Below are 23,166 nucleotides of genomic sequence, written 5' to 3'. Positions count from 1 at the left end.
ACTGATTTTGATTATTACATGACAGCTTACATGAAGTACACCACGATAACACGAAATCCAATATGGCGGCCGACGAGGAGTTGAGTTTATCATGGAGTTTTGTTTGCGAGGAGATTTTGAGCACAATATCTACAGAAGAGGCATTTTTCGGCGCTTTAAAGATCTGGATAGAAAGACCGCAGGTTTTGAACCGCCGACTTGTAGGATCGTTCATAATAGAGTCGTTTTTCACAGAAAAAGGAAGCGATTTTTTAGCGCTGGTTTTAAAGAATATGACGGGAAATGGAAATATTTCGAGAGATGATTTGTTGGGTCTTCCGAAGGGAGGGAAAATTAACGAGGAAGAGGGTGCAGTTGAAGTAAAAATAAGATCATTGATACCGCGCGAATCAAGTAGACACTGTAATATTTTGGAGATGATTATTCAAGGTATGGTTTGGTCTGTTTGCAGGGAAATTTGCTCGCGTAAACTTTGAGCTTTCTGTTTTTGTTTTGTCTAATCGCTCGCTCAAAGATCTTCACTTCAATTCTGTATCGTTAACGGCTAATATCCCTTGTTAAAATCCATATTCCGTTTCTTAGATAAACACGACAAGTCCGTGACATTTCTTCCGTTTGAAGAGGATCAAGCTACAAATAGCCTGCGTTGTGATGTTGAGCATGCTTATAGAGTGAACCTTCTCCAAGCACAAAATAATCAAAGGTAGAGATAATTCAAATCTTCCTTCATATCCTTTTTCCGGAAAACCGTATGCATGTATGGATCAAGTTCTGCGAAAGAGGCACCCAAGAGGTGACCTTTTTTCAATCCAAATTGGATGACAACGATGTGGCCTGACTTATTGTCATTTTATAGTTTAAGTCTTTCCGTTGCTGACAAAAGAAGCAAAGGAAATGGTATCACATGTCCAACGGTAGAATGGCTTAAGTCGTGTCTCATTCCAAAACTTCACAAATGGATGACGGAGGACAATACAAAGTCCTCATTAGGAGAATCATTGAGACTTGTTTCGGTGGAAAAATATAGCCGGAAATACGAAGAACTCAAGCAAAAATATAAACACTTTGTTAAGGTGATTGTTCATTTACAGTTGTATAAGTTATACGTACGTTTTTTTACTTCAAATGAAGACTTTTTGAGATCTTTCAACAGATGTGGCCGGAAAGAACTGATCCACACAAGTTTGTTTACGAAGATGTCGCGATTGCAACCTATCTGATGGTACATGTTGATCATTGTATTATAAATATTTTGCATTACAAAAAACACACACAAAACTAAAAAAAAACGAATCATCACAACCAATCACACTGTTTTTAATCATACTCTGCAGCTACTGTGGGAGAGTGACGCCACTGAAGCAGACGATGATTTCAAACCACAGAGGTTTGTTGATCTTGGTTGTGGAAACGGTCTGTTGGTCCACATTCTAAACAACGAGGGTGTAAGAGACTTCTTCATAATATGCGATAGTATCTTTTATCCGGTAATCCGAGAATAGGATATCTAATATATTGGTATAAATTCTTTACTTTAGCACTCAGGAAAAGGTGTCGATTTACGTCCAAGAAAAGTTTGGAAGTTTTACGACGAGAAAACCGTTCTAGAGGTAAACAGTATCTGTGTTTACACTTGTAAACAAAACACCCAAATGACCCCTTCTCAAATAAATCCCCAACTTTAAATGGTGTTGGCGATGACGTTTTTCAAGGCTGCTGCTTTCATTAAGGTAAGCACATTAGATCCATCATCAGAAACCTATCCCGAAGCTGATTGGTTGATCGGAAACCATTCGGATGAACTAACCCCTTGGATACCAGTTATCGCTGCCAGGTGAAAAAAAAATGTTTCGACACACAATATGAAAAAGCGATGCATAAAAATACGGACTAAACATGTTTCCATTTTAGATCTTCATTCAATTGTAAATATTTTGTTTTGCCGTGTTGCTTTCACGACTTTTATTGCAAAGTAAGTGAAGACTTTACGTGTTGACTTTAGCATTCGTTCGGAGTTAAATTGAGAGTTGTGATAGGGAGGGTAATCAGGGTATATATAGCAATATATTACTTAACATAGGATTAACAATACGCATTTCTAGTTCCAAAGAGTGAGCTCAAATGAAAGACAGTATCGTTCGTATCTGGATTATGTTGAGAATATTGGAAGGAGTTGTGGATTCGAAGTGGAAGAAGATGTTCTGAGGATACCATCAACAAAAAGGGTGAGTTATATTTCTCAAATCTGTTCAAAATCGTTCAATTTTCTTTTGACACCATTCATTGCGAAACACAGGTGTGTCAAATTGGCAAGAATCGCGCATATTCAGTAGAAGATGCAATATCTATTGAAAACGAAATCTTAAGTATGTTGAAGAATTCAAGACACGGGAATCCGAACGAAACTAGAAAATTTCATGATCATACCACGGAAAAACATTGCCAAATGCATGCTGGGAATGTGCATGCGTCATCATCTTGTCATCATGACAACACCGAAATTGACCAATCACAGGAGAGACAATTCATACCACGTGGTGACACGGAACCGGTGAGAAATTGCACGAAAATAGAGCAAAAGGTTTTGGATGAAATCGTTCATAAGGTTGCGAGCGAATTGTTGTCAAGATCACAGAGTGAATGTTTTGGGGAATGCGAGGATGAGTGTCGGAAAACAAACAAGAATTGGAACAGAGGAGGTAATGTGATGAATATGTTTGGATTGGGAGGTTCTCAAGGGGAAAGGTGATTGGTACTTTCACCTCTGGTCCCTCCAATGATGAAGCGATGTGACCCTGTAATCATACATCTTGTGACTTATAGGTCAGATGAAATTAAGCGAAGTGTCAGAGTTATTTGATCAGAACATTCTCGCGCTGTTGAGGTGTGAAGCTGGTGGCGTTAAGACGGTTCTGAGGAATGCACATCAGGTTTTCCGAGGTGAACTGTACTATAAACGATATGGATGTACTTTTGACCTGTTTTTAACCCTCCATAAAACACCACGATTTAAGTAATTCATAACTCAAGATTGGAAGACATTATTTTTGAGACCGATCATTGAATTTTGACAAAACTCCTGGTCGCCCAACATTGCGAAGGCATGAGCGATTTCCATGTTTAAAAAATGTTGTTTTTCTTGTATTCTGCAGTGCAAGGTGGTATGGTTGAGATACGTGATTGGAGAGAAGACAGTCACTGCAAGGAGACTAAGAACCAACCAAAAACAAAGAAATACTGGAAGACAAAACATTGTTGGTTTTACAATCATCATCCTGATGGATGTCCTCTGGATAATGAACAATGCAGCTTTTCTCATGGAATAAAGGAACTGAAAACATTATGATGTTCGTAAAGATTAAACGACATAGGTTTTGTTTTGAAGAAATCTTTCAAACAGTAAACATCTCTGTTATTGGACAGCTTTATCGCAAGTAAAAAACCACAGACGGTTGATTAAAAAGAGAGTTATATGTCAGACAGTCTGCAACTAGTTATTTTGACCACCGCGTGCATACATTAATCATTAAGTAATCATTTAGCTGAACGGCCGTCGAGCAAATAATTCATTTCTAATCTGTCCTAAGGTTCATTTTTCTCGCATTATTTTCACGCAATGTTTTATGGTACACGTGAAATGCATCCTGTAAAGACAGCGAACGAAAGATTGATACAAAGTTCTTACATCAATACAACTGATGGCGTTAACTTAGAGCGAAGTGAATTGGTTCTTCCAAATGCCCCAAATACGAACATCTTCTCTGATATATCAATATTTAGCAGATTCGTTTCGGTACTAAGACATCATGGGGTAAAATGCGAGCATTGTCAAATATCTACAGCAATTTGGTTCTACGCGAGGCAGATCAGCGCCATATCTTCCTCATTATCACTGGTTATACCCGGCAGGAGCATAGCCTAATCCGATACCACTTTTCCCCCCAGCTCCACGTGACAGCTGAAATGCTCTGGATCGTTCAAACTCCTTCTCAAGGTCTGTTAAGATTTGATCTCCTTTCGTGGGGCCATCTTCTGTCTCTGCTGTTCCTTCCCCTTTTATCCCCATAAGTCGCCGGAATTTAGCACCCATTTCACCCCCTTGATCACCTGTAAATTTCGTCCCAGACCAAACGGCAGTGTTGGTAGGCGTCTGGAAATAGAAGGACTTGGTAAATATTTTTTACCCTTTGTTTGAAAAAGTGGTATTTGGTAAAGGTATCCCGCAAGGATCATCTCTTATTGATCCATTGTTACTACAGGAGGAAACCTAAACTAAACTAAATTTATTTTTACTGGATAGTTCTATTAGTTCTAAACTGTTCTTTCGAGAGGCCCAGTAAGGATCATCTCTTATTGATTCAGTGTTACTAAAAGAGGAAACCTAAACTAAACTAACTTTATTTATACTGGATAGCTCTATCAGTTCTAAACTGTTCTTCCAAAAGTACATTTTAGAGACCTCATCTTTTTTCTTAGAGCTCCAGAGCAGTTTTCTCTTCTCTTGTTGTTTAGCGTAGAGCTGTGGATTCACGACTGAAGGATTGAGGTAACTTGGCAAGTTATGTGTTGCGGCGTTTGCCTGAGCCTCATGCTTCAAAGATTCCTGTCTTTGTGCGAGTTTCTTCATCACCTCTTCTGAAGACATAGTCTCCTTCTCCTTCGCTGGAATAAACAAAGAAATGAATATCACACGGCGAACTCGATTCCATGAACTGGAATTCATATAAACACAATAATCTAATCACGAAGATATATTTGGGATACATAAATGTGTATGAAGAATAACTGTGAACGAAGGACGTACGTTGTGGTATTGGCTTGGCTGGTCCTCCTAAATAAATCGCTTTCCTTTCACGTCTATTTTGCGGACGATCCGGAGACCAGCTTCTCGTAGAACCACGCCCCCTGTCTCCACCCCTCCTGGGACTCCTGTCCCCACCCCTCCTGGGACTCCTGTCCCCACCCCTCCTGGGACTACGATCTCCACGACGGGGACTTCGGTCTCTTCTAGGACTCCGGTTTCCTCTTCTAGGACTTTTATCTTTTCTAGGACTTCGATCCTTTCTCGGACTCCGATCATTTCTAGGACTTCGCTCCCTTCTACGATTCCGATCCCTTTTGGGACTTCGTTCTCTTCTTGGACTCCGATCCTTTCTCGAACCCCTATCCTTTCTAGGACTTGCATCTTTTCCAGGACTCCCATCTCGAGCTTTTCTAGGACTTCTATCTTTCTTTGAACGGGGACTTCTGTCTCTACTTTCCCTCCGTTTTCCGTCCTTATCGTCTCGCAGTGATCCTGAAAAGAAAAAATAGCTGCCACAACTTCACGAGACGACCTCTTAAGACCACAAACATGAACAAAAGGTTGAGTTCTTTCCAAGCACGAACCTCGCCTCTCCTTATGATCGTGACTTTTACTTCGACTTCTTGACCGTCTACGATCACGTGACGATGATCTCTTGATATCCCGTCCTCCAACGCGGTCTTCATCCTACATGTCAGTGTAAAATACAATCCTTCAGAAAAAAGATTAGTATCAAGGAATTTGATTCATTTTCACTATATATAGGTACTGAAACATGCGCCTTACTTGGGGAGGCTGGGATTATAGAGGAGTGTAGTATCATGGGGGGGGGGATTAAGCTGAGGATCAGGGGAATCATAGACTGATAACCCTTCAGTTACAGGGGCATGGGGGAGTGCAGATAACATCGGGAGTGGGTGCACCATAGATTATCAAAATCTCTGTGATGATTTCACACACTAACTCTGAAGTTTCAAGGGGCAATTTTCTGGTGCATGTGCAAGTGCTGGGCCAAGGGGGTGGCACTGAACGGTTTAGCTTTATGTACTGCTTGTATAAGAGCAACAAATATGACGTATTACAATTAAAACATTCCAAACAATGTGTCAAAACTAACCTCTGGTTTGGAAGGGTGTCGTATTTGACAACCAAATTCATCAATATTCGACCTGGTCTCTTTCTCTGACTGTTATATTAGCAATAATGGCAAACAAAGTTTGGTATTTTACATTGCAAATAAGTCAGAACATCATAGGAATATTAATATCTAAACACACCCTCCTTTTTAGCAGGGTTTTCAATTTTTCTAAAATTCTAAACTATTTCATGCGCTGAATTGTTTTAGAACAAATGGGCTGAATTATTTTAGAAAGAGTTTGTTTGAAGGTGACTAACAGTTATGCTGCTTCAAATGCTTCCAACACTCACCCCTTGTGGGTTTGGAACTGATGTAATGCACTAGTACAATTGGATGTCAGACCAGAATAGATCAATATTTTCAGTTTCGAGGGGCAAGTGTTGGTGGTTAATGTTGTCCAAACTAAACTCTATCAGAAATACTCACCGTAGGACTTCTGCTTTGACTCTTTCTATGCGCTAAAGAAAAAGAAATGAAAAGTTTTTAATCAATTTCACCCACCATTCTGAGAAATGACATCATTATGAGAAATCACATTATTCTGAGAAATCACACCATTCTAAGAATTTTTACTTTGGTTTGGTTCATCCGATCCTGGGAGATGTTTTACTGGACTTGGAGAAGTGGATCTCAAACAATTTTGTACATTACCAGGAGACGTCTGTTCCGAGTCCATATGTAGTTCATCTCCGATATCTTGTGGTATTTGTGGACCATTGTTCATCAATGCAATTTCTGGTTCATAAAGTTCATCCTTGTCTTCTGGTGACGAAGAACGTTTTCTGAAGTTTCTGTCTTTTGGAAAATGCCTCATCTAGAAGAAATGAAACATTTTCAGTCTAATTTTTGGACTTGTTGTTTTCCAAAACAACTTTTAATCTGAAGGTTTCAGTTAATTCCAAAACCTTCAGTTCAGTTCTTCACGCATGCTCTTTGTAATAAGCACCCGCCACCACGCTTTTTTTCCTTTCGAAATTTAGCAAACATGAACCACATTGAATACATTCATTACATTGTCTTCAATTCCCTGTCATATCTTCCTAATTAAGCACTGAAACTCGTGCAGAAAACCACAGCAATCACTAGATATATCAAACTAAACCTGGGAATATTCAAACCTACTTTTTGTGACTCCATTCTGTGTTTTTTCGACGTTCCTTCCTCGTCAGAAGAACTCCCATATCCAACCAAATGAGCGTCCATCTTGGTTTATTTTTAGAACGATTCCCGGATGATATCCTTCCACTTTACCTCGAAATGAAATTGAAATTTTAGCGTTTACAAATTTCATTTTTCCTATCAAAATTTCCTTGCATGTTTCGCGGAATTTATCACGACACGAGATCCCTCCGAAGGCGCGCCGATGACATTGAGATGCGATCAATGCTATTCGGAAACATTTGATCGGAAAACTGTATCAAATTTCAATTTCTCTGCCCTAAAAAATCTTTCCCATTTGATCTGATAAGAACTCAGTCGACGCTCAGTAAAATGATGGATAGCAATTCTAAATAGGTAAGTAAATTGAAATATACTATACCAGTTTGTGTATATGGTTCATTCCGCAAAGCAGGGCCTATATTTTGCATTTTGGCCAATATTTATGCCATATTTGCATGGGCATTGTCAACATATGATATGTATTAACTTTCTTTTATATAGAGAACATGGCGATCGTTTGACGATACGTGAAGTGGGAATAAAGTATTTGTTCTACGCTCGCAAACTACCAGATTTCGGTCGAGTTTTGATGTAGTATAAACAAGGTACATAGATCAAAGATTCGTGACGGGAGCATATTCTTACAGAGGTGTTGAATACACAGTGTGTACAATGGGCAATAAACATTCTGGCACGCAAGATCAAACCAATTCAAAATTCTATGATGAAGATTTAGACGACGGTGAAGATGGATCGCGGCATGTACGCTTTCGAGTTGAGGTGATCCCACAAGATCGTGAATCAGGTATTTTCAGATCCTTTCGGACCCGGCCTTTCAAGAGAACAAATAATGAGAAACGAAGAAGTACCACGTACGATAGCGCGAACAAAACACCTTGGCCTCATCCACAAAGCGACTCGCTTTTTTTACCAGAGTACGAGTACAAATCTGCCGTTAAATTTAACGAGTATCAGGTAAGAGATATTAACAGATGTGCCCTTGCAATTAATAATAGTGTAGTTTCTTTGTATTTCCGCAGCAAGCGTGATAATTGTGTTGCGGACTTTGTTTATGATGTTACACGGTGAAGCATAAACTTCGAATCACGATTAAATGCCCTGTAAATTGTTTCCTAAAAGCGATAACTAGTGGTTTTGAGATAACACAAAACAAAATTGAGTTTTCAATGAAAAAAAAAGTCGCGTGCCAGATCGCTTATAAATGTTTTATACATACGATGGGGAAAAAGAAATTGTCAAAACAAAAATATTTCATAATACGCGATTAACCCAAACAACAACTTGATGAATGATAATTGTATCAATTTTTAGGAGTTGTAAATTCTTTCGAAACATTGTGGCAATTACAAATACTTAGTTACAATATTCGCATTTATATTTGCCGTTTAAACGTTCTTGTGGAATGTGTTTTTATTTCTGCCAATTATGTAAATTCATTTTGTCAATATTTTGGGGCAAAGTCAATACGAGCCGCGATAATATTTGGTTTAACGATTAGCGGAGGGTAATGCATCCGATCTTTGTGTATTATGACTAAAAATCTGTCTGGTTTTCACGGCCGAAGAACGCGTGATCGTCCTGTAAAAAGATCAAGCTTTGTTCAAATTGAGAAGCAATTTGGTTATGATAGTAATTAACCGTTGTCAATAAATCTTTGAGAACGTGATGAATGTCACAAGAAGAATGCTCGGACTGTGTTTTAAGAAATATCTGCACAAAACACGCGCTAACCAGATGCTAGCAAGATTGTTCATCGTGGGTTTTTGTTTTTGTAAAAAGTGTTAAATGGGCGGAAAGTACAGCATGTTTTGTGGGTTGTTGTGGAGACGGCGTTACATTTTTTTATAACACTTTTTCTGATTCATTTTTTCTGCTTGACTAGATCTTGGAGAATATTGGAAAAGGGGATTTTGGTCATGTAAGTAAATGTTCATGAATTTTTTTTCCGGATGTGTATTTGTTTTTGAAAATCAATACAATTGTGACCATGGTGATAGTTGAGTTTTAGTGATATTTGATATGCTAGATTAGTCGAGCCCAGTGGTATGGTATGCTTATGGTATGGTGCATGACAGTTTGCATTGGTAAGGTGATGTGTTGTATGACAGGTGAAGAGTGTCAAGATGTGGCAATTTATATATCATAATTATTCTTTTGGATTTAGATATTGAAAGTTAAGAAGAAAGATACACAAGAGATATTTGCAATGAAGGTAATATCATTGTAGGGCATAGAAACTGTGGAGCCATTCCCTTTAAAATTTGCAAGGTTTTCCATTCAGCCATCAGGTGGCACCTTCTGGTATTAGTCCACCAAACTTGTACCAAATTTCTATGCCCCTAATGGCAATGAAAGAGCTCAAAATTTCTGCTCACATAAGGTGTAAAACCTGTTGAATATTATTATATGATATGATACACAGGTGTCCAACAAATCAGACATTGTGAGGGAGGAGTGTGTGCAACAATGCAAGGATGAAATTAAGATTCAGGTAACAAGGAATTATCTCATTCTCTGTTGTGAACTAATCCAATATAAATTTTAAGCAGTATCTTATGTATTTTTATAACAGAATATACTTAGTCAACATGCATTTGTTACTAAACTAAAGTGTTCATGGCAGACAAAACATAATCTTTATGTGGGTGAGTGAATTCTGCTAGTTTAGTCAGGACTCTAGACAGCTTTCATATATTGATTAATATGTGTATTAGAAAGAGAGTGATTTAATCATTTTTCTCCTATCTCCAGTCTCAGAATTTGTTGATTTTGGTGACCTGCATACATTCTGGCAAGCAAAAAAGAGATTTGATGAAAACACTGTAACATTACTTGGAGCAGAAATAGCGCTTGCTTTAGGTAATGAAAAAATTAATTTTGCCAGGAATATCAGCAATTTGACATTACCTAACAAATCCATTCAATTCCAGATTACTTTCATACGAATGGCATAATATATAGAGACTTAAAGGTAAATTGAGCAATGACTAGCATATAGTTTACAGTTACGGAACATTAAAGAAATGCTTAATGTTTCTTTAGATGGAAAATATACTCATCAATAAGCAAGGTAACTCAACAAAAGTATTAAAAATAACTTTATGCCAAGAATTAGTTTTATTTAGTTTTATTTGCAATAAATGAACTAAATCTTACCCAACATTGTACTCTTTTTTTCATATACTCCAGGTCATATAGTGATTACCGACTTCGGATTAGCAAAATGGCTGTCTTCTGGCGAAAAAACATCTACAGTTACTGGCACATTAAAATATATGGGTAAGGAGAAGCATGTGTTGAAGTTCAATGAGTTACATATTCCAAGTCAACAATGCACAATAAAAGTACATGAAATATTTAAATTGTTGTAGCTCCAGAAATGCTAAAAAGTGAGAAATATGGACATGCAGTAGATTGGTATGCCCTTGGTGCAGTTCTCTGTGCATCACTATTATCAAAGGTATCTTTCTGCAGCAGGTGTAGTTCAAATAAGTGTGTCAGATTGTTATAATAAAAGTCTTTTTTATAGTTTCCCTATCCTGTACCAGTTGAACAAAAAGAAAAACAAGAGTTACTTAAACAAGTGTCTGAAGAAGCTGGTGATATCCTTCAGAAGGTGAAACACATTGAATAATTGAATTAAAAATAATATCCTTAAATAAAGATATGCAAGCTCAATATATTTTGTGGTTTTTTTAGTTGCTAGAAAGAGACCCAAAGCAAAGATTATGTACACTGGACATGTACAAAAACCATCCATTCAATAAATCCATTTCATTTGATGATGTTCAAGCCAAAAATGTATGTAGAAAAGGATGATGAACCCTGTGAAGGTTTTGTTTGTTAAACTTTACAGTTTTGTTGGTTATTAAAAACATTTTGGTAATTTTTATGTCCAATGTTTTAGTGTCCACCCTTCTCTGGTCAACTCCTACAGGAACTAGGCAAACGAAATTTAAGAAACGAGTAAGCAAGGCCATGAATTGAAATGTTATCTTTAGAGTTGTGTTATCTTTAGATGAATAATGATCTCCATTAGACCCATCACAGGAAGAATGATTATCAGGTAAAATAGGCATAATAAAGTCAATATATTATAACTTTCTTATTTCAACTTTTAAGCACTCAAGTAAAACTTCAACTACGAGAAAAATCACGTCTTAATAAACAGGTACATGTAACAGCAGATAGCAATTAATTACTTGTACGTTGTATCCTAGCTTTTGATTGGAAATTTTTAAGGGGTAAACCAGATAATAAGTCCCAAATTCATAACCTGTGCATTTCTGTTTTAGTATCGTCCTAACTCGTGGGCTAGTCCAGAAAACTTTCGAATGCAATTTGATCAAGTTATGAAACATGAAAGGAACAAGGATGTCATTAAAGAAGCTGCTCACAATACAAAATTCTAAAAGATATGCACACATGCGTTGTTGTGAGGTGTGAATGCATGTTGGATGCTAACTACATTTGCAATTCTCTGCTGTTTCACAAACTTTGGGTGAATTGAATGCCTAGTAGTTCTGTTGCTGTTGTTCATGTTCAAAAAACATTAAAAAAGATAAGAAAAGATACAAAGGACAAGGTTTAAGCATGCATATACCAAGGCGACAATTCAATAATGCAACTGCAATATTTCACCTACTTTTTAGACTACCCTATGCATGTTATTGTTCTTGTTATTTTTAGTATTTATACTTTAATTCTGGAGTATTGCTTAGTTTCCCAATCTGTCTAATTTCTTCCCCTCATAATATAAGCACACAGTTAATACTTAGCAAAAAAAGCAAACTGCTATTTGCTAGAAATATATGGTTCTATACTTAAGCTATTCTATGGGATATAAATATATATTATATATATAATTATTATATATAATTATTTAGTAGCTAAGTTAAGGTTGTGAAAAATTGCTATGACACTAACTCAGCTTGTTGTAATTCAGTTGTATATATACAAAATAATGGAACTAATAATTGTGTAAGATTATTATATGATTGACATTTTTGTATTAAATGGTTGAAAAAAACCCAGGTCATGTGTAATTTGTCATTGTTTCTAAGCATCAAATACAATGTTTTTTATTATATAGGTGAGTTTAGGGTCTGAGATGAGGCATCATGTGATGGCACAAAAAATAAACGCATGCACAGGGGAACTTTTCATTGTATTATTTCTTTAGAGTCTGTGCTTTTATTTCACTCTAAAATTTACATCTTTTTCCTAGAGTTCATTTGAATGTAAGCTACCCAAATCCCCCTCTATCCGCTTTATCATTTTTAACAGTAAAATATTTCATTTCAAATTGGAGGATGTTTTTGAATATCAAAATCACATGTTCAATCTTATTGTCTAATATTATTCTAACCTAATATGAGGATCGAACAGGAGCCTCTATGGTGGTCAGTGGGTAATGCAATTACAATGGTAATCTTTACCCAAGTAGCTATCATTTTACCCTGATATACCAACATACCCTGCAGCATCCCCAATGAATCCAGAGGGTGAAAGCTTGGAGACCATTTTCATGCTTCGATACATACAACTACCTTGTAGCGTAGAGAATAAGCAAGATCAGACAAACCGCTATGACCACGCTCACGATTATTGCATCCCGTCGTTTTCTCAAATTTATTTTCTGCATTAAATTGTTCAGTGCGGGAAAGCGACCTGTGGTGTTGGTTAAGGTTAAAAAGACAAAATATAAATGGTCTGCAGGTAGATGACCATCATTATATTAAGTAAAGTACCAATTAGATATCAACAGTTGGTAGTAACTATTCACGTCAAGGCTCGTTCACATGTGCGATTTTCGCCTTCTGGTAGATGTGAACGAGTGAATTAGTTACTGATGCTCAAATAAGAGCTCTTATTAATCAGAACATTCGTAACTAATCACTCGTTCACATCTATCAAAAGAAGAAAATCGACATAAAATCGCAGCTAAAATTGCAAGTGTAAACGGACTTTGTCCCGCAAAAAGTTGATTAGTTTTGTCAAAAGGATACCAGTTATTCCTCCCATCCTGGATGATATTTGATAAAGTGCTCCTCGCTGCCTCGACATGTTCTCCTTCGTCGCCATTGCAATTCTAAGTGAAACAAAAATCCCATCGTTTCAAAAGCGCTGCCCCAACCATCCATGACAACACGCAGGATTGTTGTCAATGACATGGCTACAAGCTGAATCAACTTACCCGATAGCTTCATTGGCGAGGCGATCAGAACTGCAAAAAAACAACATTAAAAAACAAGATAAACAAGAATTACACGCATTTTGCTACAGATTTAAATCTTTTAGTGCACATTCTTAAATTATCAAGCAATGTCGGTCATTATATAAGATTCAAAGTTCAATGGATAGAGGCATAGAGCGGTCCAGCGATCCAAATATACCACGTTCGTTAAAACAACGAATTCATCAGAAGCGTACCAAGGATTTTGGAGAGAGGGGGGAAGGAGCAACAAAAATTTAGGTTGGGCCAGCCCGCTAGTGCGGCTCAAGACAAGGTAGTTAACCATACCACATTTGTGGGATGTGAAGAGATTTAAGAGGTCGAGGAGTGTTTTAAGATTGTAAAGATTGTAAAATAGTAGTCTGTGGGGTAGAAACTAATTTTAGGAAACACGGTAGAGAATGATAAAAATCTTAGCACTATCAACGCTTCTTTGAGATCAGTTTCAACTCACTTTCGAATATGTTCATTTTCTTTAAGATAGAGATCGGTTTTACGATGAACGCCAGAAGACGAGGAACGACCACTTCTAAAGATAGATAATTCACAAATTACAGCGTCGTCTTTACCAATGGAAACAATGCATTACAATAACGAATACACAATTTTTAAGTAATATCAGTATGCGGTACCCGCATTGACCGGGCTGCCTACGATGTCACACGGTTTTGGAGCGCATCTTGCATGTAAACATATTCGAAATGCTTGCTGTATTTTAAAATGTGGAAAGTCAATACGAAAAGGCGATCCTACAGTCATGGGAAGCACTTTCTTTTAACACAAGCACTTTCTTCTAACACAAGCACTTTCTTTAAAGCAATTTCTTTCAACATCACTGCAACTGTGTTAAAGCACAAATGGAATGCTCCGCTCATTCCTTGGAAACAGTGCATTTGACATTTCAAATGTCATATATTAAACGACCCAACATGCGTTGCGAACCCTTGCTGTTTTGCAATCAAAAGTAAACTTCATTTTGACGAAATCTATGTTCAGGTCACTCTGCATATCAAACGGTTTAGAGCAAAGGAAATCGTTTGTAGTGGATAACTTTAAGTAAACATAACGTCCATGTATTCATAATGAAACTTATTCCACAAACATACCCTAGTAACTCTTCTCTTTCAATGTACGCTTCAATATTTGCCTAAAAGAAGAAAGGTTTTAAAATAGTATGATTTAAGCATGGAATGTCAAGAAGACGCAATAATACCATCTAAAGCATGGATAATGCCGACCAGCCCACCCAGAGATCTAGGAGAGGTCGATCATTCTACAGCTATGCGGTTTATTTAGTTGCATACCTTTGTCTTGGTAAATTCTTGCGAGTAATCTTTCAAGATATCTCTATGTCTTTGCAGTGTATGCATTTGCGAGGCACTCGGCTGAGAGAAACTCAGGTTCGACGTCACCTCGACCATTTTATCGTTGATTTCCGTCAACTAAAATTGAGAAGTTGAATTAAAATTGAGAACGAGCAACGTATTATAAACTTATTCACACGATATATGACTGCTTATGCCTAGTTTCCATTCAGTCGTTAGCTGTTGTTACATGTCTTTCCCTGTCTTTGGAATAGTCGTGAAAGACCGATAACGACTGAGAGAAACAGAAAACGACAGTGTCGCTCGGACAGAACAAATCCTATCTCAACGACATAAAAAGACAGGAAACGACATGATTCTTCCCATAATTCGTTATCGGTGTAATTATTCCAAAGACACGGAAAGACGTGTAACGAACAAAACGATGCTGTGACCCGTGTCAAATGACGTCTAATGATGCTAAAAGCGACAAGAAGACTAAGGCATCGAAGGTTTTTATGTTTTTCGCATCTTTTGAAACTTTATAAGCTTACGGAATGTAGGCCAAGTCATGTCTAAGTCAGGGGCTTAGGGCCGTAGCTAGACCGCTTAATTGGGGGATGTATATTCATATATTCAGTGGCGTAGCCAGCCTGACGACTTATCATTATTCATTTCTTTAGAAATTCATTGTTTTTACAGTCAATGAACACCAAAATATTAGCATAGCATGACTAAATTGTCGGGCTGGCTACGCCACTGCATATATTCATGTTTACACCATAGGAACAATAGCATACAAAAGAAATCATTCAGGTATAAGACGAATATATGAATATGCACTCCCCCAATTAAGCTTCTAGCTACGCCCCCGGTCTAAGTGTTTCTTTTTGGTGGAGGGTGATATGCATTGACAACCTTTGCATTGAAAAGTAAATAATCTAATCTGATGCACCCTGTAGACTGGAGCGATTTGGCACAGTCACATGATTTATGGATACATTTCACGACGTTCTCGAAGACGGAACAAAAACCTTTCGCGAAACCAGCAAAAGCCTTGATCTTACCGAATTTCGACACAAAAAAATGTGCATAGTATTTTTGTCAATTTCAGACAACCCTATACAAGACGGATACAAACTTATTGTCGGCGTAAACAGGGACGAGTATATCAATCGGCCAACGAAGGAACTTCATTGGTGGAAGGATCGACCAGATATTATCTCAGGTTCGAAAAATATTAATTTCTCGTTGTGATGGTCTCTAAAAAAAGCTTTAAATGTAGTGGAGCTAAGCTATGGAATAGCGAACTGGTTGAATCAATTCACGTATTCAAAAGCCACTTAAAACTTTGCTCAAACGTAATAAATACTCGAGAAACATATTGCAACACATTCCAACCATAACATCAACTGGTGGTAACGCTTTTTGTAATTTTTAATCCTGAGGCTCATCCGTGGAAACCAACGTACTGTGGTTGGGGCACACATACATACATTGACACACATGGTTGTATAAGTGTTAAACGCGAGTTCATTACCGGCTTATTATTAATTGAAAGCAGACTTGTTGGCATATTATTAATTGAAAGTTATTATTAATTGAAATAAACACCAAAAAGCATGACCATTTAAAAAAATCATTCTGTCTGTGACCATTTAAAAAAAAATTCTGTCTGAAGATGACTTTGAAATATGACTTGACGATGTCCTGCTTATTCACAGGTGACTTTAAAATATTCCTGTTTTTTTACTTTAAAATACTATACTATAAGGTGTATATATATCTTTTATACTCTTTGAAAGTATGCATGTTATTTTACGTGTTGAAAAGATGTTAAGATAAAAATAAAATGCACCAAATCGCAATTCGCAAACAAATAAATACGGAAATACGCTACAAAGCAATTGCGGTTATATTTGCGTGATGTGGTGTTGTATTCAAATCAACAAGGTTTTCCAAACATGGGATTGCCAAGGATGCATTGAACATTGGATTTGTATAACAACTAAACAGAAAAACCATGTATATCAACAGAAATAACTAAATTCTCATTCAATAATTCATAGACCTTTTCAGCTTGTATGCAAACTAACCCATTTCAAATCACATGGTCTAAAATAGTTACGTTTTATTCCAAGATCACAACATCTGAAATGGGTGAATTTGCATGCAAGCCGAAATGGTCTATGGTTAGTTAAAAAACGGGATTTTCATGCAAAATTCTTAACAATAACCTTTAATAATTGCATCCGTAAAAACGCGGGAAATGTTTGGGGAACATGATGTTGCCGAGAATGGGGTAAATTTTCTACATTTTTATACCCCATCAATGACACTACCTCATAAGAGGATTTGAAATTCAAATAGAGTGCTGAATATGACCATCTCTGAGAATGAAACGCAACCCCAATCACGGTAGTGCTCCGTAAGCGTCTGCGTCAGCACATCCAATCCTCAATTTACTAGTATACCCCTATTGTTTTCTTGTGCCCAAAAACACAAGCAGATTTAAAGCAGAAATCGTTTTACAGGCGTTGATCTTGTTTCTGGTGGAGAGGGGGGGACATGGCTTGGGATGTCCACAGGAGGAAAGATTGGAATCCTCACCCACTACAGACAGAGTGATAAATTTAAGGGGAAAAACGAAATACGAAGAGGACACCTTGTGTCGGACTATTTGAAATCCGAGAAAGGACCCAGAGCATTTTTGGACGATGTTAAGAAAAACCACGAGAAATACCGTGGTTTTAACTTGATTCTTGGTGAAGTCATTCCTGGGAAAACTGAAATGAATTTCAGTTATTATTGCAACAAGGAGAGTCGGCCTTTGCAGGACTTGACACCAGGAATCTATGGTCTTAGTAATCGATATCTGGATTATGGTTGGAAGAAAGTTGATTTGGGAAAGAAACAGTTTGAAAAGATCGTGAAAGAAGAGAGTTCAATGCAAGGGAAAGTTGATAAAGTTTTGGAACTGTTACTAGATGAGACTAGGTAAGGTTATTATAGGAGAGACATTTATAACTTAGGTAATCGACGGGTTCTTTTAGGTACCACTGAAGACTTACAACACAGGAATCCCCAATTTTTAGAAGATTAGGAAGAAAAATATGCAGTCAGTAGCACCTGCTCTATATCTGATGAAACGTTTTGCGAAGAAGTCTTGGTTTATTTTTCGGGACGTAAAATCTTCTTATTTTAAGGTATTCTATCGATGCCTCATTTCGAGGTCCTGAGGATGATGGTCTTTCCGAAGAGTTCCTCGAAGGACTTACTGCAATCTCGATTAAAATGCCCGAGTTCAACTGTTGTTCACGGTGAGTCCTGTTATACGACACGACTTATGGTGGTGTTACACTATGCAACTTTCCTTGCAACTTGCAATACAATTCTACTTCTGAGACATTTAAAGTTGTCAAATACGAACATTTCTTACGATCAGCTAACGTCTTCTTAGCATTTCGAATACTTTTTACAAATTAACATCCCTCAAAATTATAATCACATTGAAAGTTCCAAAGAAAATTTCATAGTGTAACAGCGCCTTTAAGGCCATGTTACACGGTGCAATTTTTCCTGCAACTTGCAATGCAATTCTACTTTTAAGAGATGTAAATTAGGGAAGAGCCTTCAAATTGTAAATATAAGAAACGCCATAGAGTGTAATAAAGACGAAAGTTTGGTAGTTGCCAAATTTACATCTCTCAAACGAAGAATTGTATTGCAAGTTGCAGGAAAAATTGCATAGTGTAACAACGCCTTTAATTACAGTCCATATTTCGCGCATGTATAGTAACAATTTATTTGGCTCTTGAAGAGCTTGAAAACAGGCCTCAGCTTACTGTAATATAAAACCAACACGAATTCCTCTTTCATTTGCCTAATTTATAGAACCAATTCAGTCATAGCGGTGGACCATGAAGACAATGTAACATTTCTAGAGAGAACTATGGTTCAACCAATGAGCATTGAAAACCCGCGCTGGATGAAAAAGAGTTTTAAATTTAAAATATCTTAGAATTTACAAACGTTTTCTTGGAAAAGTCCTGGTGAAGAAATTACTTCATTCATAGAATATCAGAGAATGTTTGAAATTCAGTATCTTATAATTTGTTTTGTAAAAACTATTTCGCCTGCCTCCAAATGGTCAAGTAGTATAGATTGATTAGTTTTTTGGGGCAGTTTGTACTTAATAGTAAATTGCTTTCTTTTGTAAGTTATTTATATAGTTAATAGCACACCCCTGATGAAAATCAGCAAAATTTCTAATGTGGTCATTGTGCCTAAATAAGGTTTATGTGACGTCATCTGCTGACGAAATACAGATGACGTAATACACAACATATATGTTTAATATCAGCAATATTTCGTAATACTGTGAAACTTTTTCAATTTTTCATACCTTTGACAGTAAATCTCCAATTTCTAAGGACATTGTTTGAAACATGTGTTCGCTCGACGAATTATTCAACAGCGGAGATTTGTCAGAACTAGAGCAAAATAATGGCAAATAAATTCCCTTAAACATCCATTTTGTGTCGAATATAACTACATAATGGTACTCGGAGCTTTCTTTCCTACCTGTCATCTCGATGACTGTAACTAGTGCCGAGCTTGCTGAAAGAAACCAGCTTCAAATCGAGTTCGTTTTCAATTTGACGAGCTTTTCTGCGTAAGTCTAAGGCATAAACAACAACCAAAAACTGAGATTACAGAACTGCTACGAACATGAATCCACACACAGGCACACGAAGAATACGTTTATAGGTATCTTACGATTGTAATTCAACAGAATCTCGGCGAATCTCGCTTACCTTCCCATTCTTTTAACGAGTTCGAGGCAGCCATCTTTGATGGCTCCCGCAACATTTTTAAATGGCGCGCGAGGAAGATGGAGTCTGGAGACTAATATTTTTTGACACTGATCTCGAAAGTGATAACTGGATATAGGACGATGTTACATATTTTAAAAAAATACAGTTGAAATAGAGTCCATTTATTGGTCTATATAGACGAAACATACGAAATAATCGATTACATTAATAATTGATTATATGCTTCCATATGAAACATGTGTATTGTGTTTTTGGCCATCTCAGATAATCCAATACATGATGGATATAAAGTTATAATTGGTGTGAACAGAGATGAATACACTAGTCGACCAACAAAAGAGCTCCATTGGTGGGAAAAACGACCAGATATTATATCAGGTGATGTGCCGTGGGATGTAACAAATGGTCACAACTAGAGAGATAATGATGACTTTATTAATTCAGTTAGAATAATGATGATATAATTATTTACCAATTATGGACCTTTATAGGTATTGATCTTTTTCCTGGAAAAGAAGGTGGTACCTGGCTTGGGATGTCTAAAAGTGGTAAAGTTGGAATCCTCACGAACTACAGACAAAGTCCAAAATTTAAACGCGAGGATGAAATTGGCCGAGGGCAACTTGTGTCTGATTTTCTTAAATCTGAGGAAAAACCCAAAACATTTCTAGAAAATGTTGAAGAAAATGGCCACAAATATGGTGGTTTTAACTTGATTCTTGGTGAAGTCATTCCTGGAAAAACTGAAATGAATTTCAGTTATTATTGCAACAAAGAGAGTCGACCTTTGCAGGACTTGACGCCAGGAATCTATGGTCTTAGTAATCGATATTTGGATTATGGTTGGAAGAAAGTTGATTTGGGAAAAAAACAGTTTGAAAAGATTGTGAAAGAAGAGAGTTCAATGCAAGAGAAAGTTGATAAAGTTTTGGAATTGTTACTTGATGAGACTAGGTAAAAACAGGAGAGACATTCTTAATTACCATCTGCCAGTCATCTAGCTGCAAATCATCTTGACACATCTTTCACAAGTAACTTATTCCTAGGTATGGTGTTGATGATGCCTTTCGCGGTCCTGAAGATGAGGGCCTCCCTGACATGTTCCTTGAAAGACTCTCAGCAATATCAGTGAAAATTCCTGAAATGAACTATTGCTCCAGGTGGGTTGTTTATACAAGTGACTTCATCAAGTCTGTCTAAGTGTAAATGGTTCCAGGCCAGGCCTTTATCCTTGATAGTAAGCTTAAGATTTTTTTGGCCTGAAAGGTCCAGGGGAAGCTTGTATAGTATAGTGAATAGATTACACTTCATCTTCATTTTATTGTTTCTTTTCTATGAAATTTTAGAACACACTCAGTGATAACAGTAGATCATGAGGACAATGTTACATTTCTGGAAAGAACAATGATAGAGCCAATGAGTGTTAAAAATCCTTGCTGGACAAAAAATAACTTTGAATTCAAAATTGAACCAAACTACCATTCATAGTTTCATGATCATAGGCATTTACTAATAAACCAAGGAATGTACATAATAAAATCTAGTTACTCCACATTCCTGCTTTGTTATTTTTTTGTACAAAATTGTTCTGTGAGTTTCCATGAAGGTTCTCTTTGTTTAAACATGTGAAAATAGTCCTATTAATTGATGCGAAACAGGTTTTTCAAAGGTCCTGACCTTCGACGGTAAACAAAATTCGGCAAATTTAGTTCTACTAACAAATTTACTGCAAATATCTTGACAAACATCTTACTGGAAAAATCGTTTGTAAAGACTTCTGCCATTGACCATTAATTATCGTGGAAATGAAAAAAAAAACACCGCTCAAAAGTCAAAACTGCCAAAACAAGAAAACTGAATTAAAATATCCAGTTTTTTTATGCATTTCCTGAAATGGGCGGGCAAAAGGTTTGACAAAAACATTGTTGCGTATATATTAAAAGTACAAAACTAAATATGAATCCAGCGAAGAAACTGCTCAAGTTTGTACGGCTAACTCAACCGAGAAGAAATTTGGTCGAAATAGCAAATAGAAAATACCTCCCTGGCTCAACCAGTTCGACTTTCCCAAAAAATCTAAATCCACCGAGAGAGAATTTTCCGTTTGTCGTTTCAGCGAAAGATGTTGGAATTTCTGATCACGCGACCGCGAGTGAATGTGCTAAAATTTGCAAGACGAATTTCGGAGAAATCTTAAATGAACATGGTGCTGTATTATTCCGCGATTTTCCGATCAATGGAAATCAGGATTTTAACGATTTTTTCAACGGGTTGGGGAAGTTCAACGCCATGGATTACATCGGGGGGGCTGCCCCTAGACAAGTAGTTGGGAAAGATGTTTACACCGCTAGCGATGAGCCCCCAGGTATAACCATTGAAGGTCATAATGAAATGGCATATATGCCCAAGTGGCCAGATGTGGTACGTATGAATAAATGGTATTATATTTTAGTAATGACCACTCTCACACATAAGCCAGAGTTGTCCCCCTCCCCAGATTGCCCTAAATCATGGTTGAATGGGCTACTATCATAACAATAGGGTTCTTACCACAACAACAAGCAAAACTGCCTTCAATTTCCAGTAAAACCCTGGAGTGGGACTTGAATTATCAATCAATAGCTAGGATTCTTTTATTAGCTGTTGTTTTACTGCGATAAACCAGCTGGTCCAGGATGTGGTGGAGAGACCGTAATCATCAGAAATAGAGACATCCTGAAGAACCTTGATGCAGAAATTGTGGGAACATTTGCAAAGCTTGGCATTTATTACAACTACCACTGGGCAGATAAGAGCCTCGAGAAGTACAAGTCGTGGCAAGAGGTAATATAAGGCAATTTCTGTTTTATGATATATATATAGGCCAGCATACTAAAATCACATACCTGATGTTTTAAGGTTTTTCAAACCGAAGATCGAAGTAAGGTGGTAGAATTCCTTGATAGCATTGGTGCAGATTATGAATGGGAAAAAAATGGATCATTGATCTTTGGTTATGGTAGACCTGCAATGATTAATTTCAAAGGTAAAATTGTAATTTGTTTTTAATATGCTAAGCTTAGATTGTTTTAGAATTTAGACTTCAGTCACCCATAATCTTCTTAACTATTTAGGGGAACTTGTCTGGTTCAATCATATTACTCGTAAACATGCATCAGCATGGAAATACAATCACCCATTCTGGGAGCAGTTCACTGATCTACCCTTTCATAAGTTCCCAACTCATTCCCTTTATGGTGACATGAGTGAAATACCTGAAGAGTATGTGCAACACATCCGCGAAGTGACATGGCAGGTTGCTGTTGGGTTTCAACTGGAGAAAGGGGATGTAATTGCATTGGACAACCATCTTGTGCAGCACTCACGACTTAGTTTTACCGGAGAGAGAAAACTTATGGTTGCTATGTTACAGCATGCTGAATGATTTTGACATTATGGGATTGACAATTGGTTGAGAATTTTAAAAACCTCTCAATGAACAAGGCTCAAAGCCTCAAACTAATTTATTACTAATGTAATTTAATAATGCAGAGCATCTGAAGTATTCTTTGGTATGACCATATGGTATGACATTCCGATTATCCAAACATTTTAAACAGTTATATGGATTTGTCATGCCACAAGTATTTCATAAATCATAATAGACACTTAATTGTCAAAATTAC

The 23,166-nt window shown here is 37.0% G+C and overlaps 7 protein-coding genes and 1 long non-coding RNA gene across 9 annotated transcripts; 5 read left to right on the top strand and 3 right to left on the bottom strand.

Annotated features, from left to right (window-relative positions):
• Positions 1-57: 57 nt before the first annotated feature.
• LOC114520338 (probable tRNA (uracil-O(2)-)-methyltransferase) lies at positions 58-3,361 on the top strand. Its single transcript, XM_028540581.1, has 12 exons — positions 58-429; positions 583-703; positions 857-1,073; positions 1,154-1,222; positions 1,335-1,445; positions 1,539-1,610; positions 1,731-1,834; positions 1,912-1,972; positions 2,103-2,225; positions 2,297-2,699; positions 2,824-2,940; positions 3,153-3,361. Exons 1-12 carry the CDS (start codon positions 63-65, stop codon positions 3,344-3,346), a joined length of 1,959 nt encoding a protein of 652 aa, XP_028396382.1. The 5' UTR covers positions 58-62; the 3' UTR covers positions 3,347-3,361.
• Positions 3,362-3,452: 91 nt separating this feature from the next.
• On the bottom strand, positions 3,453-7,242 carry LOC114520339 (arginine/serine-rich coiled-coil protein 2-like). Its single transcript, XM_028540583.1, has 8 exons — positions 7,065-7,242; positions 6,516-6,756; positions 6,369-6,400; positions 5,922-5,990; positions 5,389-5,491; positions 4,805-5,296; positions 4,460-4,662; positions 3,453-4,150 (listed from the first exon to the last, which is right to left on the bottom strand). Exons 1-8 carry the CDS (start codon positions 7,143-7,145, stop codon positions 3,890-3,892), a joined length of 1,482 nt encoding a protein of 493 aa, XP_028396384.1. The 5' UTR covers positions 7,146-7,242; the 3' UTR covers positions 3,453-3,889.
• Positions 7,243-7,369: 127 nt separating this feature from the next.
• On the top strand, positions 7,370-12,128 carry LOC114520340 (RAC family serine/threonine-protein kinase homolog). 2 transcript variants are annotated; one of them, XM_028540584.1, is made up of 16 exons: positions 7,370-7,457; positions 7,605-8,078; positions 9,007-9,042; positions 9,289-9,336; positions 9,547-9,615; positions 9,697-9,769; positions 9,876-9,983; positions 10,055-10,095; positions 10,167-10,194; positions 10,314-10,403; positions 10,496-10,584; positions 10,654-10,740; positions 10,824-10,925; positions 11,032-11,090; positions 11,247-11,295; positions 11,420-12,128. In XM_028540584.1, exons 2-16 carry the CDS (start codon positions 7,776-7,778, stop codon positions 11,534-11,536), a joined length of 1,299 nt encoding a protein of 432 aa, XP_028396385.1. In that variant the 5' UTR covers positions 7,370-7,457; positions 7,605-7,775; the 3' UTR covers positions 11,537-12,128. The 2 variants fall into 2 exon arrangements, with proteins under 2 accessions (XP_028396385.1, XP_028396386.1); XM_028540585.1 differs by lacking the exon at positions 7,370-7,457 and having other exon boundaries at positions 7,492-8,078.
• Positions 12,129-12,296: 168 nt separating this feature from the next.
• LOC114520342 (Golgi SNAP receptor complex member 1-like) lies at positions 12,297-19,592 on the bottom strand. Its single transcript, XM_028540587.1, has 9 exons — positions 19,481-19,592; positions 19,248-19,344; positions 19,069-19,156; positions 14,664-14,801; positions 14,466-14,506; positions 13,814-13,888; positions 13,321-13,350; positions 13,133-13,215; positions 12,297-12,794 (listed from the first exon to the last, which is right to left on the bottom strand). Exons 1-9 carry the CDS (start codon positions 19,533-19,535, stop codon positions 12,670-12,672), a joined length of 732 nt encoding a protein of 243 aa, XP_028396388.1. The 5' UTR covers positions 19,536-19,592; the 3' UTR covers positions 12,297-12,669.
• Positions 15,750-18,952, top strand: LOC114520341 (transport and Golgi organization 2 homolog). Its single transcript, XM_028540586.1, has 4 exons — positions 15,750-15,891; positions 17,198-17,660; positions 17,870-17,983; positions 18,558-18,952. The coding sequence occupies exons 1-4, from the start codon at positions 15,750-15,752 to the stop codon at positions 18,682-18,684; spliced, it is 846 nt and encodes a 281-aa protein (XP_028396387.1). The 3' UTR covers positions 18,685-18,952.
• Positions 19,593-19,696: 104 nt separating the features above from the next.
• Positions 19,697-21,039, top strand: LOC114520516 (transport and Golgi organization 2 homolog). Its single transcript, XM_028540809.1, has 4 exons — positions 19,697-19,879; positions 19,993-20,455; positions 20,548-20,661; positions 20,848-21,039. Exons 1-4 carry the CDS (start codon positions 19,738-19,740, stop codon positions 20,987-20,989), a joined length of 861 nt encoding a protein of 286 aa, XP_028396610.1. The 5' UTR covers positions 19,697-19,737; the 3' UTR covers positions 20,990-21,039.
• LOC114520517 lies at positions 20,820-22,519 on the bottom strand. Its single transcript, XR_003686699.1, has 4 exons — positions 22,387-22,519; positions 22,052-22,225; positions 21,542-21,662; positions 20,820-20,893 (listed from the first exon to the last, which is right to left on the bottom strand). It is a non-coding gene; the product is annotated as an uncharacterized LOC114520517 (long non-coding RNA).
• On the top strand, positions 21,271-23,129 carry LOC114520513 (dapdiamide synthesis protein DdaC-like). Its single transcript, XM_028540807.1, has 4 exons — positions 21,271-21,922; positions 22,142-22,324; positions 22,400-22,526; positions 22,615-23,129. The coding sequence occupies exons 1-4, from the start codon at positions 21,458-21,460 to the stop codon at positions 22,923-22,925; spliced, it is 1,086 nt and encodes a 361-aa protein (XP_028396608.1). The 5' UTR covers positions 21,271-21,457; the 3' UTR covers positions 22,926-23,129.
• Positions 23,130-23,166: the final 37 nt, after the last annotated feature.

Source organism: Dendronephthya gigantea, unplaced genomic scaffold (genome assembly GCF_004324835.1).
Source record: "Dendronephthya gigantea isolate DGI-Jeju-01 unplaced genomic scaffold, DenGig_1.0 000016F, whole genome shotgun sequence".
Lineage (NCBI taxonomy): Eukaryota > Metazoa > Cnidaria > Anthozoa > Malacalcyonacea > Nephtheidae > Dendronephthya > Dendronephthya gigantea.
This window is presented reverse-complemented; position numbering and strand designations above follow the sequence as displayed.